Raw genomic sequence first — 13,642 nt, 5'->3', positions numbered from 1 at the left:
ATACCATTTGCCGCCTTAACTGCCTGATGCACCTGCATGCTTACCTTCAGCGACTGGTGCACAAGGACACCCAGGTCTCGTTGCACTTCCCCTTCTCCCAATCTATTGCCGTTCAGATAATAATCCGCCTTCCTGTTTTTGCCACCAAAGTGGATAACCTCGCATTTATCCACATTATACTGCATCTGCCCAATCACCCAACCTGTCCAAATCATAGAGTTTCTCAGCATCCTCCTCACAGCACACATGCCCACCCAGCTTTGTGTCGTCTGCAAACTTGGAGATATTACATCTAGTTCCCTCGTCTAGATCATTAATATATATTGTGAATAGCTGGGGTCTTGGACCGATCCCTGCGGTACCCCACTAGTCACTGCCCGCCACTCGGAAAAAGACCCGTTTATTCCAACTCTTTGCTTCCTGTCTGCCAACCAGTTCTCTATCCAAGTCAGCACCTTGCCCCCAATCCCATGTGCCTTAACTTTACCCGCTAATCTCTTATGCGGGACCTTATCGAAAGCCTTCTGAAAGTCCAAATACACCACATCACTGGTTCTCCCTTATCTATTTTACCAGTTACATCCTCAAAAAATTCCAGTAGATTAGTCAAGCACGATTTACCTTTTGTAAATCCATGTTTGTTATGAAGATATCCTACATGGATAAAACAAGTCACATATATTCGGCACCAGAAAGTTGGTTGATTTAAGTAGCTAGTTTAGCAAGCAAGCAAGCATTTATTATATTTTCCAGTAAAATACTGGTAGTTGACTGTGCAAACGTACCTAATCATTACTTACGTGGTGCTTAAGTGATGGTGCACTTGTTTGTTTTTACTTTGTTGTTTTTTTCTGCAGACAATTTGAATATTTTATTCCCTTGTGTTCAACATTTGGAGCTGGGGGTGATCTTGAATAAAATGACAGCATAAAGTTAATATTCTACTACAGTAGCTCTAGTCAGTGCATGTCATGACTTCTAAACATATTGAACATTACTTATGGCTCCCTGGTTAATGGAGCAATCTTATTAAGCACCTAGTATAGTGCACTTTCTACAACTCCTCAATTAATTTTAAAAGGACATATTAATCCGAGAGGACGAAAGAGCAAGAGAGAAAGATGCTTCCTGCTGAAGGTCTTCAAGGAGCAGGTCAGGTGGAAACTTATTTTGACATGGGCAAATTAAACTGCTGCACTAAACCACTAAATTCTTGTCTTGCCACACACTCGCCTCCTATATTCATCCTTTTTTTTGTTGAAAATTTAACCTTCATTATTGTTCATTATGATTTATGAGAAATGTGCAAGGCTGAAACTTTTCTTTCCACTATTACTTTCGAGTGCTGACAGGAATGATATTTGAAATTGCAGTAACGGATGGGACAATATGGGGAATGACTGAATCTGCTTTCACGAGTTAGATGAAGAGGGGTGGGAGGAGGCTTGTGTGAAGCATAAACGCCAGCATGGACCAGTTGGGCCAGATAGCCGGTTTCTGTGCTGTACATTCTATGTAATCCGATGTAATTAAAATAATAACTTAAAAAAAAAACTTTAGGGAGATATGGTGGAGCAGGCTTGAGGGGCCGAGTGGCCTATTCCTGCTCCTATTTCTTGTGTTCTTAAGGGGCCAATTTTTTTTGGTCTTTGTTCTGTAATTTATAAATCTGTTGCTTTCTTCAGAAACAAGGCAGTGTTTGTAAGGAAATTCGTGTTATTCTTGTGTTAAGCAGTAAGCAAATATGACCCATTACAGCAACCAGTACAAACTGACAAATTTACATTCAATGTGACATTGCGGGGCATGTTAATCCATTAGAAGGTCAGGAACGCATGCACACACACACACTACTGTAATGTAAATAGCAATGCTTAATTGTTGATTTTATTACAGTAATTTGTTGCAAGTGAGCAGGGTTCTCCGGAATGAACAATAGACTCCTGTAACAGCTGAGTGAAGAAGGCAGGAATTTGGAAGCAATGGGAATGATGACACCAATGGAGTCACACACTCTGTGGCAGTGACAATTTAAACATTTGGAGACCGTGGTTTATTCATGCACCATCGTGGGTTTTAGAACAGTGAGGACTATTATTGGCCTAAGGCAATGTGTGAAAATCTGGCTAAGGGAGTTTCCTGGTCAATGATTGGCATTGTATTGCAAGTAAATTATGGGATATTTGAGCATTTAAAAAATATGGTGGTTTGCACCAGCAGCTGTGATATGGAGCAAATTAAAGACAACTGTTTTTGAGTGAACATAAGAACATAAGAAGTAGGAGCAGGAGTAGGCCATATGGCCCCTCGGGCCTGCTCCGCCATTCAATAGGATCATGGCTGATCCAAACCTAGACTCGTGTCCACTTCCCTGCCTGCTCCCCATAACCCCTAATTCCCTTATCAGCTAGGAAACTGTCTATCGCCGTTTTAAATTTATTTAATGTCGCAGCTTCCACAGCTCTCTGAGGTAGCAAATTCCATAGATTTACTACCCTCTGAGTGAAGAAGTTTCTCCTCATCTCAGTTTTGAAATGGCAGCCCCTTATTCTAAGATTATGCCCCCTAGTTCTAGTCTCACCCATCATTGGAAACATCCTCACCGCATCCACCCGATCAAGCCCCCTCACAATCTTATATGTTTCGATAAGATCGCCTCTCATTCTTCTGAATTCCAATGAGTAGAGGCCCAACCTACTCAACCTTTCCTCATAAGTCAACCCCCTCATCTCCGGAATCAACCGAGTGAACCTTCTCTGAACTGCCTCGAGAGCAAGTATATCTTTTCTTAAATATGGAAACCAAAACTGTACGCAGTATTCCAGGTTTGGCCTCACCAGTACCCTGTATAACTGAAGCAAGACGTCCCTGCTTTTATACTCCATCCCCCTTGCAATAAAAGCCAAGGTTCCATTGGCCTTCCTGATCACCTGCTGTACCTGCATACTAACCTTCTGTGTTTCATGCACCAGGACCCCCAGATCCCTTTGTACTGTAGCACTTTGCAGTTTCTCTCCATTTAGATAATAACTTGCTCTTTGATTTTTTTTCTGCCAAAGTGCATAACCTCACACTTGCCAACATTATATTCCATCTGCCAAATTTCTGCCCACTCACTTAGCCTGTCTGTGTCCTTTTGCAGGTTTTTTATGTCCTCCTCACTCACTGCTTTCCCTCCCATCTTTGTATCGTCGGCAAACTTGGATATGTTGCACTTGGTCCCTTCCTCCAAATCGTTAATATAGATTGTAAAGAGTTGGGGTCCCAGCACTGACCCCTGCGGAACACCACTAGTTACTGATTGCCAACCCGAGAATGAACCATTTATCCCAACTCTCACTTTTCTGTTAGATAGCCAATCTTCCACCCATGCCAGTATATTACCCCCAATCCCATGATTTTTTATCTTGTGCAATAATCTTTTGTGTGGCACCTTGTCAAATGCCTTTTGGAAGTCCAAATTCACCACATCCACTGGTTCCCCTTTATCCACCCTGTTTGTTACGTCCTCAAAGAATTCGAGCAAATTTGTCAAACATGACTTCCCCTTCATATAACCATGCTGACTCTGTCCGATTAAATTATGCTTATCCAAATGTCCTGTTACTGCTTCCTTAATAATGGACTCCAACATTTTACCAACCACAGATGTTAGGCTAACTGGTCTATAGTTTCCAGCCTTTTGTCTACCTCCCTTTTTAAATAAGGGCGTTACATTAGCAGTTTTCCAATCTGCTGGGACCTTTCCTGAATCCAGGGAGTTTTGAAAAATTACCACCAATGCATCCGCAATCCCTACCACTACTTCTCTCAAGACCCTAGGATGTAAGCCATCAGGTCATGGGGATTTATCCGCCTTTAGTCCCATTATCTTACCGAGTACCACCTCCCTAGTGATTTTAATCGTGTTTAGCTCCTCCCCCCCCCCCCCCCCCCCCCCCCCAATAGCCCCCTGTTTGTCCAGTGTTGGGATATTTTTAGTGTCCTCTACTGTAAAGACTGATACAAAATATTTGTTCAGCGCTTTTGCCATCTCCATGTTCCCCACCACTAATTTCCCGGCCTCGTCCTCCAAGGGACCAACATTCACTTTAGCCACCCTTTTTCTTTTTATATAACTGTAGAAACTCTTGCTATCTGTTTTTATATTTTTTGCTAGTTTACTTTCATAATCTATCTTCCCTTTCTTAATGAATCTTTTAGTTATTCTTTGCTGGCTTTTAAATGCTTCCCAATCTTCCATCCTCCCACTAGATTTGGCTACTTTATATGTCCTTGTTTTCAGCCGGATACTATCCTTTATTACTTTACTTAGCCACGGATGGCTGTCTTTTCTTTTACGCCCCTTTTTCCTCAGTGGAATATATTTTTCTTGAAAGTTGTGAAATATTTCCTTGAATGTACACCACTGATCATGTACCGTCTTACACCTTAATCTATTTTCCCAGTCCACTTTAGTCAACTCTGCTCTCATACCTTCATAGTCTCCTTTATTTAAGCTCTTTCAATCCAACTCTTTCACCATCCAACTGAATTTGGAATTCAACCATGTTATGGTCACTCATTCCAAGGGGATCCTTTACTAGGACATTTTTTATTAATCCTGTCTCATTACACAGGACCAGATCTAAGATTGCCTGCCCCCTGGTTGGTTCAGTAACATACTGCTCAAGGAACCCGTCCCTAATGCACTATGAACTCTTCCTCAAGGCTGCCCTGCCCATTTTGATTTGTCCAGTCAATATGAAAGTTAAAATCCCCCATGATTATAGCTGTTCTCTTATTACAAGCCCCAACTACTTCCTGATTTATACTCCGACCAATAGAGTTGCAACTGTTAGGAGGTCTATAGACTACGCCCACTAGTTCGCTGCCAGTCACACCTATGCTGTAACTTTTATGTACCTATCTTGACCCAAAGACCTGATTGGAAGAAAAAAAAGACTGACTTGCAATTATATAGCGCCTTTCACGACCACCGGACGTCTCAAAGTGCTGTACAATGACAAAGTGCCAATGACATACTTTTGGAGTGTAGTCACTGTTGTAATGTAGGAATGGTGTAATGTAGATAACGCAGTGCTGAGTCTTGCTTGCATTGAGAGTGATTTTGATTTGTTATCATTTGTCCTGAAGCCCCATCCAATAATGATCCTAAGCAATGGTGTACAGGAAACTTTTGTTATATCCGGCACCGACGGGACCGAGCTGTTGCCGATCTATCAAAACTGCCGGACATACAAAGTTAATGTTGAAGCATACGGAGGTTTTCATCTCCGTATCTGACAACAAGCGCTGTTGACAGCTTGTAAACAGTCGGCCCGTACCTTGGAAGCGTCTCTGTAGCTTAGCAACAGCTTCAGAGAGACTTTTCAGAGCCCGACTGTTGAAAACAAAGCCATGAGAAGAAAAAAAACCTAACAAAACGGCTCCTGATTTCTGCCGGTAGATCGAGGTTTCCGGACATACAACCTCCGGATAAACCAAAGTTTCCTGTATATAATAAAATAAATATAAACCTCTCTGTCTCTCTGTCTGTCTCTCTGTCTGTCCGGCTATATAATCAAAAGTTATAGAGCATACCTACACGTATGTTATATCGAAAGAAACCTTATCGTTAGGGGACTCTCGTAGGCGTACTTATTTTTTCGTCAGACAAAAATTGTTTGCACAGTATACAAAAAAACGTTCAAAAATCCTCAAAAATGCACTCATTAGCGGTTGACCAATCCTACCTCTCATTAGCGTTGAGTGATGTGCTGCTTAACCAATCCTACAGTTCACTCACCTGATGGTTGACCAATCAGTGCGTCATGGGCGGGTCCTAATCCTCCAGTCTCCCTAAACTTCGCCGCCATTTTTTCCATCCCCACAGGGACAGCAGCAGCAAAAGAAACCCCCACATTGCTCGCTCCTGATCCCGCTCCCGCCCCGCCGGAGCGGCAGGTAAGTTGGGCTCACTTGGGCCGTGCCTCGCAACCGCTCGGCCCGACACACACAGCGGCCGGCCGTCAGCCGCGCGATCCGCAGGGGAGCTCAGCTCGGGTCCGTCTCGGCCCGGCCGCGCCTCAAGCGCTAGGCCCCGCACGGCCGCTATCACCGGCACCGGGCCTCAGGCGCTAGGCAGGGATAGGGGAGGGAGGGAGAGGATAGGGGAGGGAGAGGGGAGGGAGGGAGAGAGAGGGAGGGAGGGAGAGGACAGGACAGGGAGAGGGGCAGAGGCAGAGAGAGGGGGGACACACAGGGGCAGGGAGACCGCGCACCCCAAAATTGCCCTGGCAACGCCGGGCACCCCCTGCTAGTATAAAATAAATTATATAACATCTGCAAAAGGGGGTTGGATTACTTTCTGACTCAGATCATTATAAAGATCAGATTAAGAGACTAAATAGCAAAAGGTTATTCATGGGTGAATAAACTACAATTCTACTGGAATATTTTTAGGCACTCTATTCAATGATACTTTGAGTATTTCAAAGCATCTGTACAATAGGAAATTTTTGTATAATTGAAGTTTTCAGTTTCTCAATTTCCCTTGTGCTTTCTTTTCAGTCCCAGAAGAATCATTCTTATTGGGCTGTGTGTTTGCAATCGCTGATTACCCTGAGCAAATGTCTGACAAACAGCTGCTGGCAACTTGGAAAAAGGTAATCTTGAATACACTGCTAGCTTGCAGAATTTATTGACCTTTAGCAGTGCTACATCTGAATGTGGATAACCGGGACACGGAAATGGGTTTTATTTAACACAGGGAAGATGTTTCCACTTGTAGCGTACTGTTCACAGTTCTGGTCTCAATATTACAAAAAGGATCTAGAAGCACTGGAGAAAGTGCATCAAAATTTACAAGGATGATGCCAGAAATGAGAGGGTGCATCTATCAGGAAAGATTGAACAGGCTGTGGGGCTCTTTTCTCTGGAAAAGAGAAGGCTGAGAGGTGATCTGAAAGAAGCCGTTAACATTGTGAAGGGGTTCAATAGGATAGATGTCGAAGATTTTTTTCACTTGTGGGGAGTCCAAAACTAGGTGCCATAAATATAAGATAGTCACTAATAAATCCAATAAGGAATTCAGGAGAAACTACTTTACCCAGAGCGTGGTAAGAATGTGGAACTTGCTACCGCATAGAGAAGTTGAGTTGAATAGCACTGGATGCATTTAAGGGAAAGCTAGATAAATACATGAGGGAGAAAGGAATAGAAGGATATGCAGATAGGGTTAGATGTAGAAGAGTGGAAGGAGGCTTGTGTGGAGCACAGACCCTTTGGACCGAATGGCCTGTTACTGTGCTGTAAATTCTATGTAATTTACTGTAACATTTAATGTTAAATTGAAGTAAAGTCCAGCTTCCCTGTGATTCAGGGAGCTAGAGAGAAACTGGGCTCTTTAGCCTTGAAAGGAAATAATTAATAGTATAAATTTATACAAGATATTTAAGTAGCATAGTTGATCTGAAATACTACAGTACTTCAGGATATGCTGGGTTACTTGGACAAGGCGATATCATTTAAAACTAATGAAAACTGAATTTAAGACAGAAAGACTGACTTGCATTTATATAGTGCTTTTCATGACCTTGCGGCTTCCCAAAGCGCTCTAAAGTCAATGAAGTACTTTTTATTTGAAGTGTAGTCACTGTTGTAGAAAACGTGGCAGCCAATTTGCACACAGCAAGCTCCCACAAACGGCAATGTGATAATAACCAGATAATCTGTTTGTGGTGGTGTTAGTTGAGGGATAAACATTGGCCAGGACTCCGGGGATATCGCCGCTGCTCTTCTTCGACATAGTGTCGTGGGATATTTTACGTCCACCTGAGAGAGCAGACGCGGCCTCGGTTTAACGTCTCACCTGAAAGACGGCACCTTCAACAGTGCAGCGATCCCTCAGTACTGCACTTGAAGTGTCAGCCTGGATTGCGTGCTCAAGTCTCTGGAGTGGGACTTGAACCCACAATCTTCTGACTCGGGCGAGAGTGCTACCAGCTGATCCATGGCTGACACTTGGATTGGTCTTCCAGGCAGGGTAGTGAAGGCAAAAGCCTCAGACTCATTTGAGAGACTGATGGAGGAAAATGTAAGTTTAAAAAAAAAAAAATTCTGAATGAATCAGCAAAGTTTGGTCAAATGGCCTCCCTCATCTCTCTTCTCTTCAGAGTGCAGGACTGAACCATACAGAACAGGAAGATAATCCGGTTCAATTCTTGGTCTGTGCTGAACTAGCCGACCTCAGCCAGCATCGCAGTAAGGGTGCCACAGTTGATCTCTGAGCTGTGACTGGGTGGGCAGTCGAATCAGACCAAGTCCATTAAATGTATGGCGCAGATCAGATTGATGTATTCCTTTTAAAATGTGGGAGGTGATGCAGTTTTAATATAGGCCTGTAAACGACCCGAGGAGATGGGATAGTGCAACTGTAAGAAAGTCTTGTGTTTATAAACCCAGTAAAACTTCAGATGGTGTGAAAAAAGTTTTTAAGTGTCTTTGTATGTTGTTTTCCAGATCATCCAAGCCCATGGTGGAATTGTTGATCCCACCTTGACTAATAGATGCACACACCTGTTGTGTGAAAGTCAGGTCAGCAATATGTATGCCCAGGTAAGCATGTCACTTTAGTTGCCTTTTCTTCCTTCCACATGCATGCATGTTTTAAAGATGTGTCAATAGTTTTATTAACAAATCCTGTACCTTGTTCTCTCTCCAAGTTTAATTTGATTAATTGCATTAATAGGAACTTTGCTTCCGGTGTTAACGCAACGCTTTTTGACATATTACTGCCCATCATTTAATTTTGAGATACTTTGTGTTAGCTGCAGTCTGTGATCTCTCAGGATATAGTTTGAGACATGAAGCACTATTTTTTTTTTCTTGCACATGTATAGCAATCAGTTCTTCATAATGCTTTGCCAATGGGTAAGCTGGTTAATTCAGCAGAGATGGTGGGGATTGAAAGATGGTGAAATAGTGGGAGGACAACATCCTGTACAGTGAGATCTTGCCTTGCTGTCCCCTATTTTTATATCTATACATGTGGTCTATAGTTTTCCCCTTTGTTCTCCTCCCCAGTATCAGCTGTATGCAGATTGCTGCTGTGACAGTGTTTTGCCTTGACGCTGCCTGTTTTGGCTTGTGGCCTTGAATTGTCAGTACGGGGAATTTGGCGGAACACACTCGAGGGACTGAATGGCCTACTCCTGTTCCTATGTTCCACCATTTTTGGTTTGATTGGGGTTTTACAATCAATTTGTATCATTCAGAATTTAAAAATTCACTGCGGGAAGACCTTGTTTCAGCAAATCGTGACCAGTAATTCAAGTTTTATTCCGAGTATGACTTTGGATGGTTCAAATACTGCCAACAACCTAAAGGGAGGAGCAAAAAGAAGAGGCATTTGGGACTTGAGGAGTGGATCAATTCCAATGTTGAAGTGTTTTGTCTCGAGGAGAATGCATAATTGAGCTACAGGTCCTCCTGTCCCCTTACTTGAGGGAAGAACTATAGAAGTTCACTGCACAGGAGGCCATTTGGCCCATTGCATCTGTGCTGACTCTTTAGCAGTGCAATTCCAAACTAATCTCACTGCTCCATTGTCCTGCATCTTTCTCTGTTTCAAATATTTATGCATTTTTCACTTTAATGAACCACTTCTTAAAGCAAAGTATTTTCCACAGTCAAGTAACCCTCAATGTAAAGAGATTGCTCCTAATCTCTCTCCGTAACGCTTAGTGATCATTTTAAATTAATGACCTCTTGTCACCAGCTTCTCAACCAGAGAAAGTAATCTTTTCCTATTGACTCTCAAAATGCTGCGTAATTTTAAAAACCTCTATTAAATTTCCTCTTGGCCTCCTGTGTTTCAGTGGAAATAGTCTCAGTATCTCATCTTTCCTCAAGTATAGTTTCCCATCTCTGCCTCCGTCCTAGTGAATCTAAGCTGAATGTTCACCATGGCTTTAAAGTCCTTTCCATACTGAGGTGTTCAAAATTGCGCACCTTATAGTAACTGTGGCCCAGCCAATGTTTTGTGTAAATTTATCATCAGTTCTTTACTCTTGTATGCTAAGCCCCTATTTATAAAACCTTTATCTACCTGCATGCTCACTTTCAAAGAATTAAATACACGACCCCCTATACAGTATGAACTCTCTTCATCTGTACCCTTCAGTATCTTTTCATTAAGCGTATGCTCCATTAGCCTGTTTTTGAAGGCACTAGTATTGGCTGAAGAGACCACGATGCCTGTTGTCTCTGTGCCCTAAGTGCTGTCCTCTTCCAGCATCTTGACCACATTTTCAGGTGTGTCGCGGTTTCAGATCGAAATAAATAAAACCAAAATGCCGGAAATACACAGCAGGTTCGGCCAGTGTCCGTAAAAGAGAAAAAAGACTGGCTTTGACGTTCAGGGTACGCACCCTTCCGTCAGTCGAATGGTAGGTGCGCATCGGAGATGTCGTGGCCTTTACCGATGCGGATTGACCTGTTGTGTATTTCCCACATTTTGTATTTTTTGTGGGGCCATCATCAGTTTGTGAAGGAAAACCATTGGATACTTGAGGGACAGATCTGTGCCAATCAGTTTCATGGCAGGGTGACAACATTGACCACAGTGGCTAATGGGTGTTCCTTTGACTGGGCAAACAAACTTGGTGCCAACGCCCAGTCAGTAATGCATTCAAGGATGGATACGCAGTAAACAATTCTCCACATCCAATTTCATTTAAGAGTCCTAAGTACATGAATTTATAGCCAATGTTTTAATTAAGGATTGGGAGCCCCGAATAGTGAGTTTGGCCATCTGAACCTGGTAGAATCTTAACATCATTGGTAGGAAAAATAATGGAATCCCTACTAAAGGAGAAAATAGAAGAACATCTAGAAGCCAAAAATATAATAATGAATAGTCAGCATGGATTTCAAAAGGGAAAGTCTTGCTTGACCAACCTCATTGAATTTTTTGAAGAGGTAACAGAAAGAATAGATAAGGGTAATGCAGTAGATGTAATTCATCTAGATTTTCGAAAGGCCTTCAATAAGATACCACATTATAGACTAATGAATAAGATCAGAAAATGCGGGAGTCAGGAGACAAGTATCAGAATGGATAACTAGCTGGCTTCAAGACAGAAAGTAGAGAGTAGGAATAAAGGGTATCTATTCACAGTGGTAGAAGGTGGGTAGTAGTGTTCCACAAGGATCCGTGCTGGGACCACTTATTAATATTAACGATTTAGACTTTGGAATCAAAAACATATTTCTAAATTTGCAGATGACACCAAATTGGGGGGAAATAGTTAATACTGAGGAGGACTGCAACAACTTACAGGAGGATGTTAATAAACTTGCAGAATGGGCATATAATTGGCAAATGAAGTTCAACACAGATACATGTGAGGTATTACATTTTGGTAGGAAGAATAGGGAGGTCACTTATTACTTGGAGGGTGGGGTGGAGGAGCAAAGGGATCTAGGAGCACAAATCACAAAGTAGCAACACAGGTTAACCAGGCCATAACAAAAGCAAACCAGGCACTAACGTTTATTTCTAGAGGGATAGATTGAAAAGTAGGGCAGTTATGCTAAACTTGTATCGAACTTTGGTTAGACCACACTTGGAGTACTGCATACAATTCTGGTTGCCATATTATAAAAAGGATCTAGAGGCACTGGAGAGGGTGCAGAGAAGATTTATAAGAATGATACCAGAAATGCGAGGGTATACATATCAGGAAAGGATGAACAGGCTGGGTCTCTTCACTTGAAAAAAGAAGGCTGAGGGGTGACCTAATTAAGGTCTTTAAAATTATGAAAGGTTTTGCTAGAGTAGAGACAGCGAGTGTTTCCACTTGTGGGGAAGAGCATAACTGGAGGCCATCAATATAAGATAGTCACCAAGAAATCAAATAGGGAATTCAGAAGAAACTTCTTTACCCAGAGAGTGGTGAGAATGTGGAACTTGCTACCACAGGGAATAGTTGAGGTAAGTCCTTCCAAGTCACACACCATCCTGATTTAGAAGTATATCGCCGATCCTTCACCGTCGCTGGGCCAAAGTCCTGGAACTCCCTACGGAACAGCACTGTGGGAGTACCTTCACCATGGACTGCCGTGGTTCAAGAAGGCGGCTCACCACCACCTTCTCGAGGGCAATTGGGGATGGGCAATAAAAGTTGGCCTTGCTAGCGACGCCCATATCCAATAAACAATTAAAAAAAAAAAAAAAAGTATAGTTGCATTTAAGGGAAGCCTAGATAAGCATCTGAGGGAGAAGGGAACAGAGGGTTATGCTGATAGTTAGATGAGGATAGACGGGAGGAGGCTCGAGTGGAGCATAAATGAATTATAAAATTCTAACAGGACTAGACAGACTAGATGCAGGAAGGATGTTCCCGATGGCGGGGGAGTCCAGAACCAGGGGTCACAGTCTAAGGATAAGGGGTAAGCCATTTAGGACAGAGATGAGGAGGAATTTCTTCACCCAGAGAGTGGTGAACCTGTGGAATTCTCTACCACAGAAGGCAGTAGAGGCCAATTCATTAAATATATTCAAGAAGGAGTTAGATATATTTCTTAAGGCTAAAGGGATCAAGGGATATGGGGAGAAGGCAGCGACAGGGTACTGAATTTGGATGATCAGCCATGATCGCATTGAATGGTGGAGCAGGCTCGAGGGGCCGAATGGCCTACTCCTGCTCCTATTTTCTATGCCAGCATGGACTGGTTGGGACGAATGGCCTGTTTCTGTGCCGTATATCCTTTGCAATCCGATGTAATCTGCAATCCAGCTGAAAGGAAGGCTCGACGGGACTGAGAACTGTGTTTGAATCCAGCCCCGTCTAATGGGGTCTGAACCTCCTGTCTTGGCTGCAAGCGCTGCGTGTGAAATGAGTGAGTAATCTCAACCAGTTCCTCATTGGGATGGTTCCACAACATTGTGGTCATGATTCAGCAATACATTAACAAGTCTTGCTGAGAAACCAGAGGTGAGCTGGCTTTGCAACTTCTCCATTAAGAAAACGATGTTCAAATCAAACATTTCAGCAATTCAGTACCTTGTAATCTAATACAAGTAACAGTGTAGATCAGCACTACAGTTACTCGCATGGACTGCAGCGGTTCAAGAAGGCGGCTCTCCACCACCTTCTCGAGGGCAATTAGGGATGCCTTGCCAGCAACGTCCACATCCCATAAAAACAAATTTTAAAAAATCTGAGGATATGTCCACTTTGGGACACAGGTTCTTGGAGAGCAAAACTTTCGGTTTGACTGCCGAGCTCATCGTGTAACCTTGCGTGCAGTTTTCTAACAACGGTAATTAAATTGTGCTACCCTGGTTGCTGAGGGGCATGATTTAATAGCACTCTTGGTGCACTCCCATAGGACAGTGACCCTTGTGTTCAAGGGCATTTGAAACAGCTTGAAGACTTAACCTTGTAAGCGCTCTCTTTGAACTGTTGCAGTATGTTAAGATCCTTTGGAGTAACTGTCGGTGACTCATAAAGGCTTCTTGGTGGGACCTCGAGTTCAAGAGACTTGTACATTGACTGCAGAATTAGTTTTGTAAAAAAATGGGATAAGATGAAAAAATTAAAAAGGCAAAAACTTGATGTTTCATCCTCTTGAGTTGACAAAAAGTTTTGCTACG

The 13,642-nt window shown here is 42.8% G+C and overlaps 1 protein-coding gene across 2 annotated transcripts in view; it reads left to right on the top strand.

The window, feature by feature from the left end:
- The window catches only part of paxip1 (PAX interacting (with transcription-activation domain) protein 1), a 145,103-nt gene that overhangs the window by 68,856 nt on the left and 62,605 nt on the right, over positions 1-13,642 (top strand). For both annotated transcript variants that reach the window (XR_015078341.1, XM_085987518.1), the window contains exons 8-9: positions 6,553-6,647; positions 8,503-8,598. Coding sequence is in view for 1 of the 2 variants with exons in the window: in XM_085987518.1 (XP_085843644.1) it covers positions 6,553-6,647; positions 8,503-8,598 (191 nt within the window). In the remaining variant the exon portion in view is untranslated. The remainder of the gene's footprint in view (positions 1-6,552; positions 6,648-8,502; positions 8,599-13,642) is intronic.

This window comes from Somniosus microcephalus, chromosome 5 (assembly GCF_052327205.1).
Source record: "Somniosus microcephalus isolate GS21.2 chromosome 5, FLI_Smic_1.0, whole genome shotgun sequence".
In the NCBI taxonomy this organism is placed as follows: Eukaryota; Metazoa; Chordata; class Chondrichthyes; order Squaliformes; family Somniosidae; genus Somniosus; species Somniosus microcephalus.
Note: the sequence above shows the minus strand (reverse complement) of the source record. Positions and strands in the feature narration are given on the sequence as shown.